This window comes from Coffea eugenioides, chromosome 3, assembly GCF_003713205.1.
Source record: "Coffea eugenioides isolate CCC68of chromosome 3, Ceug_1.0, whole genome shotgun sequence".
In the NCBI taxonomy this organism is placed as follows: domain Eukaryota; kingdom Viridiplantae; phylum Streptophyta; class Magnoliopsida; order Gentianales; family Rubiaceae; genus Coffea; species Coffea eugenioides.
In genome coordinates, this window is record NC_040037.1 from 22,724,353 (window position 1) to 22,734,840 (window position 10,488).

The following is a 10,488-nucleotide window of genomic DNA, read 5'->3' on the forward strand; positions in this document are numbered from 1 at the left end:
GGCTCAGTCATCCCTCCCCTCTTCTCTCCAACGGTCCAACCCCAAGAGTTTGAAGACACCCATTAGCTTTATCTCATCCCCGTCCATATCTGCAGAGAAGGTAAGAAGCAAAAAAGAAATATGAAAAACTCGAGCTCTGTTTGCAGTTCTTGTAAGAATTATGATACAGTTTCTTGAATAAATTTTTGCGGTTTTGTTTTCAGAAAGTGTCTCTGCGTTGAGGTCTTTTCTGAATCTATGAATCTCATTGAGATGGGTTTTACCTTTTAGTCGACACAAAATATCTAGAACTTGCTGTTTCTTGGTAGTATATTGAAGTTTTGGATTTTGAAATGCTCAAGATTTAGTGAGCCCACTTCTTCTGATTCAAGATTTGTTGTAGATATGGATTTTAGGTTCCTTCATCCAATGAACAAAATAACGGGTTGGAAAATTTATGTAAGAGTATGATGTTAGAATTATGGTTCCTTTTCTTGCTCTAGATTTGAATTTTCAAAGCTAGCATAAGAAAATATATGAAACTTGATAGGCGGTAAGTTAATTCTCTGAATGTAGAGGTGGCAGAGTTCTGTTTTCCTATCCCAATTATGGGTGATTTGTAACTTAACTAAATTTGGTGACACAGTTAGCTTTGATTTAGAGCAGTTGGTTATGTTTATGATGATTTGCATCGAGGTTGTTTTTTCACGGGTGTACATCATCCCAAGTCTTTAAAGTGTTTTCCTGTACAATGAGAATAACATTCAGGTGGGGAGTCGATTCTCAGGAACTATCTCGACTGTCTGGTGCAATTGCACCAGCAGTTGATGGTTGAGAACCTCCTGCGTGAAATTGAGTGGAAATTGAAACTTGGGGTAATTGTGGAAACGCGGTAGGACTGGTGGATGAACAGAGGTTGCATACAGAGTGAGTGTATATTTGTTGTTGCAGTTTCTCATTGTCTCAGACAATTATAACTGGTAGTCGTTGAGACCCTTGATCCAGTTGAGAAATGCTTGACAACTCTAACAGTGACATAGGAATAGAGTTTACCTGCAAATATGCAAATGTTATACTCCGCTAACCATTATTAAAACAGTATCTAATACTTATATGGCTTAACCAACGAAAAGCCAGAACAATGACAAAAAACAAGTGATAATTGATGAAGCAAAAAGGTGATATGGACATTTGATTACTTGATACTTTTTTGCTTACTTGTATACAGAACAAAGAAATTCCACCCCCAAAACAATCTCTCAATTTCTCTTTAAGGAGTAAAAAGTGTAACTTCTAGGTTACAAGCTATTAGCTAGTGATATGGTTTATCTTTTCCTCTGAAGGCAACAGTATGAAGGACTCTTGTTTGGTCATTTCCATTGTCAAAGGAAGAATATTTCACCACAAATCTCTATCTTACTGAAATTTTATTCTTGAAATAACATTAGCAGGTTCCATCTTCAATATGACTCAAAAGACTAGTTATTCATTTAATCATGCATTAATGGAACTCTAGATGCCTAGGTTTAGTGCTTCTGTTGCTCCTTAAGCAAAATCTCTGTTTCGGTTGGAATGTTTGCCTTAGATTATTGCTTGAGTTGTCTGGTTATTTGTCAAGTTAAAAATGTGTAAAGAGCTTGTGGATTATTCAGGTGATGCTGTAATGTCTTCAAGAAAGTAACAAAGATGAGCTAGATTTTTGAATTTACAAGCGGTGGACTCCTTTGCATTAGTTGTTTAATGGTTATTCTCAAGCACTACGGAGAGTGAAATATGATTTATTTCGCAATGTTTCACTTCAAAGAATGTGCTGCTGAAATTTTTGAGCAAAATATTTACCAAATAAATTTGTTTCTACATATATTGTCGCATGATATAAGATCAACTGTATCCTTAAGTCAACTCCATCAACGACCACTGTGAGAGACAAAAGTTGTTCAAAGTTATGCTATTGATTTTTTAAGGTGAACCTTGGGACATCAGTTAGGTCCCTGATTATTAATATGGTAGCGATTTGCTCCATAACCACTGTAGATATTCTGATTTAAGGGTCTAATCCGCTGGATTCTTTCCAGTGTTGCAGTGGTAAGAGTCTACTGCACTGGATTTCCCGCTTTCTTTCTTGTGCAGCAAAACAGACTCAATTACCTTTTATCAGATTACTGGGATTGTCCTTTCAAGGTATCTGATTGCTTTTCTTGTCGCAGGTATTTACTTGAACCATAAAAGGTAGTGGATAGTCTTCTTACAACATCTGAAACTGTTTCTGCTGAAGCAGTAATAGGAAAGAGGCTATTTGTGAAGGTAAATTTATGTTTTTGAGATGAGTGGCTTCAAAATCTTAGGGTTATCTCCTTGAGCATAACAAATTTTGCTTCAGAAGGGAAGTCCGACTACTGATATGCCTCAGATTCAGGATAGAACCTCTGGAGATCTCCTGGAGAATGCCTCTGGTTCTTCCGTGAAGTCTACAACAGTTCGCTTTCTTGAGTTTTCTGTTTTCTCACAAGAAGGGATCAACCTTGTTGTTGATATCAGTTCAAGCTCATTGGATTCGCCTAAGAGATATGAAAATGAAGTCTGCTTGTGTCAAGCTTTCCAGGAGAACAAGTTTCAAAGCTTTCGTCAGGAGCTTGAATACTTGCAAAAGAACTGTAAACAGATAAAGAGTTCTTTGACTTGGAGTACAACTTCAAAGACCACATCTGGAAGTGATCATGTGAAAATTGACTCATCTCCAAATTCACTGAAAAGAGAAAATGAACATTTGGTGATTAATTGTCCAGATGGGGAAAATGGGTCTCTGGAAATGTCTCAAATGAAAGACTGCAAAGTTGTTCGTGAGGTTTCAGATGCTGTGGAAAAACAAGAAAATCCAACTCTTTGCGAGCTTGATTTAGTTGTTGTTTCTGACACGACCTCAAGTACAAGCTGTGAGGTAATAGAACCTTCTTGTGCTCCCCAGGCAAAATCAACCTGCAGTTTCGTGGAAAGCTTAGCAGCAGATGGATCAGAAAATGCAACGGATTGCCAAAGTACAAGGCTTTGGAATAAAACTTACAAGAATGCAGACATACAAAGCCATTGGAGTGAAGCAAATCATGAAAATCTATTTGATGCTTCTTCAGCAATTAATACGCCTGACGTGCAGTCATCAGAAGATGCAGGCCTTCAGAAAGATGCAGCATGTTCTCCTTTTATCTATGAGCCCTTGCTAAATCCTTTATATAATGTGGAAAGCACTAAAATGGAAGGGGAAGTATTGGAGAATTCTCTTGAAATTGACCAAAATGGTCATTTCAAGTCATCATCTGTTGTTGGAGAGGTAACATGTTTTTTTTGCAATTACTATTGTAGAGTAACTTTCCTGAAATGATGCAGAATATTTGCTTAGTCCTGCTTCAACAGCTATTTCGAAAGGTCTTCTGTAGTTATTGCATTCTGAGAACTCTGTTTCTTCTGCAATCTTTTGTCTTCTCTGTCCTCTTTCTTTTCTTCCCATTTGGAGGCAGGTATAGAACTCTATAAGGTGCTGCTTTTATACAGCACTCTTGATTGCTTACTTTTTATTATCTATGTATCAGGTTTCTTTTCTTTTCTTTTTTTTTTAAATTTTCATGGCATTTGAAACTCAGACTATTACTAAAAAATCCTGTTTGGTTTTGTTTCAGCTTTCTGTTTGTCAATATTTTGCTTTGGTTTTTTCCTGTCAACCCAGGGCATGCTATGCCAGCTACCTGTTACTGAGGACCAGAGGAGCCATAAAAGTCTTGCATTATTTTCATTTCATTCCATCTTAAGTCATTATTTCTCTTATAGTGTTCAATACTGATTATGTATGCATGGATTGGGAATTTTGCCTCCTTTCCCGTCATCTTATTTCTAGGCCTGGAAAAGAAAAACAGAATCCTTGATTGTAGGATTAATTAGCCTCTTCTATCCTTCTAATTTCTGTTGCTTGAGCTATCTTGCGTCATGCGTCTCAATTTTCTAGTCATTCCTTTTGATTTTATATGCATGGGATGTATGCATGAAAGTTAATTTTCATTCTTGCCAATGTAACCGATACATTCTTATTTCTCTTTCATGCTTGGATCACACTTCACATGGGTTTTGACATCTTTCATGTCCATATACAAGTTCATTGTTCTACATATTATGATCTATAGCTTGCTGGTGTTTATTCCATCTTTTGCTTTTTTTCCCATTCTCTGGGCCCTGTTTTCCACCTTAACCCCTCAAGATGTGTGGTGGTTGTCTGTAGAAAAGGTTGTTTTATGAATATACTGAAACTCTCAAACTAGGAATGTATCATCAACATCAAAGTGATGGAATTATATGCAAATTACCTTGTGTTAATGAATCGAAATTTGCTTTGCTTCCATGAGATTAGTGGATTGTCATCTTTTTTTTTTTGTGTTTTGTGCTAACAAAATATATCATCAATTTGACCAGAAAGTTACTAGCTATGGATCTTTGACTTGCATTTGTGATCTTCTATTTTGTGTTGCTTTCTACAATAGTCCATGTCAATGTCACCTGCAGTATTTTGCCATTTTCAGGCCTGGAGCTGTAGCGTTAATGACATAGAAGCTTCAAGGTAATAGTAACTTGTTGGAAAACCTTTATCAGAATTTGTTTGATACAGTCATCTAAGCACAGATTTTTGCTGTTTTGCTTTGTTAATTATTATTTTTTACCAGTAAATCAGGAAACAAAGCAGAAATGTCCATATCTGATGGAGGATATAAAAGAAAGAGACAATGCTATCAATCTGACAAGGTTTTTGGAATTTGTGGTGGAAAAATTTTAAGAAGGTCAACGCGTCGTCATAGTAGCAAAGGTCTCCCAAGAAGATCCAAGCGGCTTTTTCCTAAGGTTTGCGTTAAATGTTCTTAATGATAGACATCTAGGCAGATGATGAACACAACTCATACATGATTGGCTGATTTCAATTCGACTCAAGCATCTTACTCTGCTTAGAAAATGACACTTAATAATTTCTCCAACGCGTCTTTGAAGAAACATAGTGTCTCTAAGGGCATCTTGCAGGTTGAATGCTTAATAGAATAACAAGTCGGTGTCATGTTAGTATATGTGCCTTGATCTTTACTTCGCACGCCACAAGATAGGCTTTCAGTTAGCAACAATGATCACATCATTGCTTCTCTTCAGTAGTTGGAAGTTAACTATTCTTGCATCCTTTTGTGTATCTAAAATAAATGGAATAAAAAAAACAACTGTCAGAAAATACATCCAAAACTTGTTTTAGTTCACTATTTTAAGATGTTAATCAAGTAGAGTAAGATCGTGTCAGAATCCCATTGAAGAAATTAGTCCAGCATGTAAAGGAGTCAGTTGTTCTATGACAAAATCAAAATTTGAAGTCAGTTAGCTAGCTTGATGTATCTGCAAGAACAGGGTCTAACATCGTTATCTACCTATCCAAGTTGTTTGATATTGGTGTTCAATCTTTTGTGTTTCTGAGACTAGGTTACATATACACATCTATGTTTTAAGAAAGAAAAAGAAAGAGGATGGATAAACATGTAGGTGACTGTCATTTAACTTTTGCCCAGCAAAAATTGAGATTGTTTCTGCCAAGTTAGCTGAAGCAAGAATTTATATTGTATAGCTCCCCTTTAGACAACTGTCTCAGTGCAACGGGACTAGCATGACATAACCGTTGATGAGTAGAAAAATCATTACTGTTACGATGCCTGTGTTAGAGATGCTATGCAGTTGGTCGCACATTCACTTGCTCTTGTGAGCTGGATATGTTACCAAAATAAATGCAAGAACAAGCGAGATTTCTGATTTGTAGACATATCTACCTCGAAATTTCCTTTGAGTGATAGATATGGAAGTGGAAGTGTGGCATGAATACCATCTGTTGTCCCCTGTCCTTTATAAAAATATCTTGCCCCCTCTCCTCCACAAGTGATGTCCCAGATGGATGCCCACTTCCCCTTTTTCTACAAGATTTTAGTTAAAATATGTACTTTTGCATTAAAGATGATAACAAAGAAGAGTCTTAACAGGCAAAAAATATTTCATGGTGATTAAGTTTGAAGCCTAAATGGATCATAAACTGCTAAAAACAACCAGGAATACTAGTGTTTTGATAACCGGACTGGACCAACCATTTCGACTGGTCGAACCACAAACCAGCCATGGCACCGGTCCGGTTCATTGGTCAACCCAGAAAATCAATTGAACCAGTCCAACCTGGTTAAGAACTTATCGAGTGGGTCAAAATCGCTAAAAAACCAGACTTTTGAACCGGTTCATACTAAAATTTCTTTTTTTTAAAAAAAAAAAAATTAAAGTTGTCCAATTTACATAATAAATAAAAGAATAAAAAAGAAAAACATTTCAACCGGTTTGAACTGGTTTGGACTGTGAACCGGAAGCTCATCCGGTTCAGTTAATGCTCCGGGTTTAAAAACATTGAGGAATACTGGTTATACAATCAGCATCTTTCTCTCAACAAATAAGTTACATTATTCAAATCAGAATTTTAAAAACAAAAATTTTCAAATCAATATAGAGTAGGTGTGAAAGAAATAAATGCATGATCTTAAATTATTCACTATCAGCAAAATTTTCTTGTATCAAATGTTTTATTTTGCTGCTGATAAAAAAAAAATAAAAAATATCTGGTATTATTTTACTAGATGATTCAGATTACGTCTGAAAGTGACCAGAGAAAAATGAAGACAAAATGAAAAATGTTTATGGCAAATATGGGGCCTGCTCCAAATTCATTTACGTAGTTGTGTGATATTTGTACTAATTTCAGAAGAGCCTTTGGTGTTCTACCCAAGAGTCTCTCTTTCTTGATATCTTTTACATAGATGTCATGCAGCACCAAGAAGCTGCAATGCATAATAGCATGTTGGTTTCTCAATTTTTACTTTTGTACCTCATTCTTGTGCTGTAAAACGTTCTGACTTTAGTCATTTTCTGTTCTCCATTATCATGTTTCACAATCGTAAAAGTTTAGCTCTTGAATTGTGGCAAATATAAGATACAGTTGATAGCGCCATGGCATAAGGATTTAGACCAAATTGTGTTTCAAAAATACGTTTACCTTAATATATTTGAAATATAATACATCTAGTTGTCCTTATGTCACTTAATTTTGTCCTGCTCACAACTGATATTCCATTACAATCATTAATGAAATGCCTCAGGTTTTTATTACAAAAGAATTTCCTCCTAGACTTCCTCAATCCAATTTTATTTGGCTGCTGCAAAACAAGACGTTGTTTTAGTTGTTATTGGATCTTTTATTACGCCTAAGAATAACATATACCTTAGTTGTTATTGAATCTTTTATTACGCCTAAGAATAACATATACCTTTGTTTCATTCATGAGGCACTCTACTCCACAAGTTATACGTTAGGCTATTGGCTTCCTTGTCTCTAAACTTGGCATATATTCTACTATCTTTATGTAATGGCAGTTGGAAATTACGCGAGTTTTGGAATGTAACTGATCCAGTGAGGTTTTGATCTCTATTGGCTTTAATCCTTTCTGTATAAGGGTACATATATACCTAGGCACAATAATATAATGTATTTGATCTCTGAGCTAGCATGTAAGTTATCACATTCACACACGAGTTAAATGAAAGAGATTCTACAGCTTGAGGTGTGTATTATTTTCCTGATGCTTAGCACAAACTGTAATGTGATACACTTTTTATTGTTTACTTGAGTTTTGTTTGTGCAAGCTAGCAAACGTGATCTGGTCTTCTGTTATCTGCATCTCAATATTTCCATAAATTGCATAATAAACCTCAGACACATTTATGGAAATATAGAATACTGAAAAATTCTATTATTTACCTGAGGAACTTGAAATATTTTCATTTGTACATGCAGTTATTTACATATTGTGTGTGTGTTTCTGTTTACTTGACTGTTTTGTCTCTTGATATTTTAATGGCTTGGAGGTGGACATTACCAGAATTCTCGTCTTGCTGAGTTATTTTAAGAAATGACTGTTTATCAGAAAGTCGGATCATGATCTCATTCTTTTGAGTTTCCTACAATAGTTAGATGCTTATATTGATTACCCACATGGATAACTTTTATTTCTCAACAATGATGACAATAATCTCTGCTCGCGGAGTTACTTTCTCCATGCTGATTTATCAATTCTAGTTAAGAGCAAGATTTCTTACTGTGGCAAAATGATAGCATTCTTTTTCTGGGTTATATGGTAGCAATAGTGAACCACTATGACTCTGATCTTTGGAGAGCCACTTCCCTACTATGCATAACTAAACTAAAAACTGTCTCACCTCATCAGGAGGTATATCAAAAATATGAAGCTTGATGATGAAAATGTCCTATGTGAAGCTTACCTTCTGTTCCTAGCACTACAATTTTTTATGATGGCAGCAGCTGGATGCCATCTATGCTTACCTTGGCTTAATATCTGAAGCCCAACTCCCATACCAGCTGAAGGCCCTTTTTGATTACCCACAATCCTGCCATATTGATAGATCAATTTCATAACTTTCGAGAATGACCTTTAATTCACACACCCGTCTCATCCCTGACCACTTCTCTGACAGCCACCGATCCACTATGATTGTGAACATATCCATCAATGTTAGCTTCGCTGAAAATGGAGGAAAGTTCCCTGTCACAATCTGTTCTTTTCTCTTACTTGAAGTTTAGTCATATCAGTCATAAGATTTACATAAATTGCCTTTTGGGTTCATGTAACATTCTCATTTCTAGTATTTTTCAAGTGAATCAATCATTTGCTAGCGCACAAACTGTATTTAACATACTCTTTGCCGCTCTAGATTATAAGAGCTCAATCCTGTTCTGGCTTGTTTTTCAGGAATGCTTTACCTGTGATATAACACAGGACAATATGTTTGTAACCGTACCTGAGAATCAAATGCAAAGCCGATTTGGTCTTTGGTTGTTTTGTTGCTTCAAACCATAGCTTGGTCACTGTATATTGTTGCTACCAAGTCTGTGCATAGTACGTGTCAAGTTAGGACAATTTTGTTGTGTGGAATGTAGTCCCATTGTGGTTGGTGTCTCAAATTCAATCTAAATGTTGCATCCCTGCATTGTATTTGCTTATTTGCTACAAAAGAAACCCCTACTTTCTGTTACTAGAAGTATATACCTCTTCCAAGTTTGTTCATGTGTTGTGTGTATGCCTTCTATTTGCATGATTTAATCTTTTCTTATTTTTGCAGCGACTCTCTGATTGAACTTGCAAGGCGTTGGAAACTCTGGGATAGTTGTACATTCAGGATTTTCAGTGTTGGAGTTCAGATTCACGGAAGTACTTATCCATATCTAATAAAACCTCTGAAGAATATTTCTGGAACCTTACCTCAGTTGCTCTCATCTTTGTGAGTTAACAGTAAGATCGATCTCATGATTTTTTATAGCAAATTCCTTTCAGCATTTCGCTCCCTATCTCAAATTATTGAATTCTGAATTTTATTGTAGCTCTGAACTAGTTTTGGTGAAACAACAGCGACTTACTGTAGTTTACAGCAACAACAGAAAACCTTTCTTATTCAAAACGCTTAAATTAGACCTAACATCTTCCTTTTTTGTATTGCACGGATAGTTGCTTCTCATTTTTCTGAATCTGTTTATTACTTCTGTTTCTCCTCAGTGACACTATTTCAGTTAGTTTGCCTCTTATGTGGCTGGGTCTTCATGTTTATGAGTAGATTGTATTTGTACTGTCTGTTGGTTTTGGATGAGTTAATAATGTTAAGCAGGGAATCAGCTTCTCAAAGCTGAAAACTGTTGAACCGAAAAAGTGAAATGAGTCAGGTTTCTTGATCAGACTGCAACCCATGAGAAACAATAATTTTTTGCAAACCTCTTTCACAAATAAACCGAAAAAATTTAAAAACGTAGATCAGCTTGATTTGGTTGTTTTTCAGTTAACAAGCGTCCTGTGTTTGACAGGTTTCTTCATTCTTAGAAATCAATATTCGTGCTTACAAGAAAGAACCCACACGGTTAAGCTGATTTAGTTGTTCATATGCCTTCAATTGTTTTGTACGTTGTAATAACAATGTAGGAAACTTCGTATGTTCTAGTTTTGCCATCACTTTCTTTTTAATTGTTGTAATGTTCTTTGTAAGCTCAGCAACACTTTTCCCTAAAATATCTTAGATGCAAGTAATTCGTTGAAGAATGATGTAATAAAACAATAATTTGATCTCGTCTTCCTTTTTTTCTCTTTCTTTTCTGTGAGTTTCATTCGTACTTGTGTTGACAATCAATGAGCCACCATTTTATTGTGCAATTGGCATTTGATTGAAGTCGTGTGTGAAGTCTCTAGCTATAATCCAGAATTAGCTCTAAAAAAAAAAAAATCCTCCATAGCAGTATATTGTCAATAAATAAATATGGGATAACCTAACAAACTTCAATCTTATCTAAACCACCAAGTTTAGTGCAACTAATGGGAAGCTATTTGATAAATCATATTCCCTAATCTCAAG

At 35.6% G+C, this 10,488-nt stretch overlaps 1 protein-coding gene across 4 annotated transcripts; it reads left to right on the top strand.

Moving 5' to 3' along the window:
• LOC113764514 lies at positions 1-10,205 on the top strand. Of its 4 annotated transcripts, none has more exons than XR_003467634.1 (6): positions 1-100; positions 2,187-3,304; positions 4,542-4,579; positions 4,683-4,857; positions 9,214-9,383; positions 9,947-10,205. XR_003467634.1 is itself a non-coding variant. In XM_027308430.1 (6 exons), the coding sequence occupies exons 3-6, from the start codon at positions 2,381-2,383 to the stop codon at positions 9,226-9,228; spliced, it is 1,152 nt and encodes a 383-aa protein (XP_027164231.1). In that variant the 5' UTR covers positions 1-100; positions 2,187-2,283; positions 2,360-2,380; the 3' UTR covers positions 9,229-9,567. The 4 variants fall into 4 exon arrangements, 2 of the variants coding, with proteins under 2 accessions (XP_027164231.1, XP_027164232.1); XR_003467635.1 differs by having other exon boundaries at positions 9,214-9,372; XM_027308430.1 differs by lacking the exon at positions 9,947-10,205 and having other exon boundaries at positions 2,187-2,283; positions 2,360-3,304; positions 9,214-9,567.
• Positions 10,206-10,488: the final 283 nt, after the last annotated feature.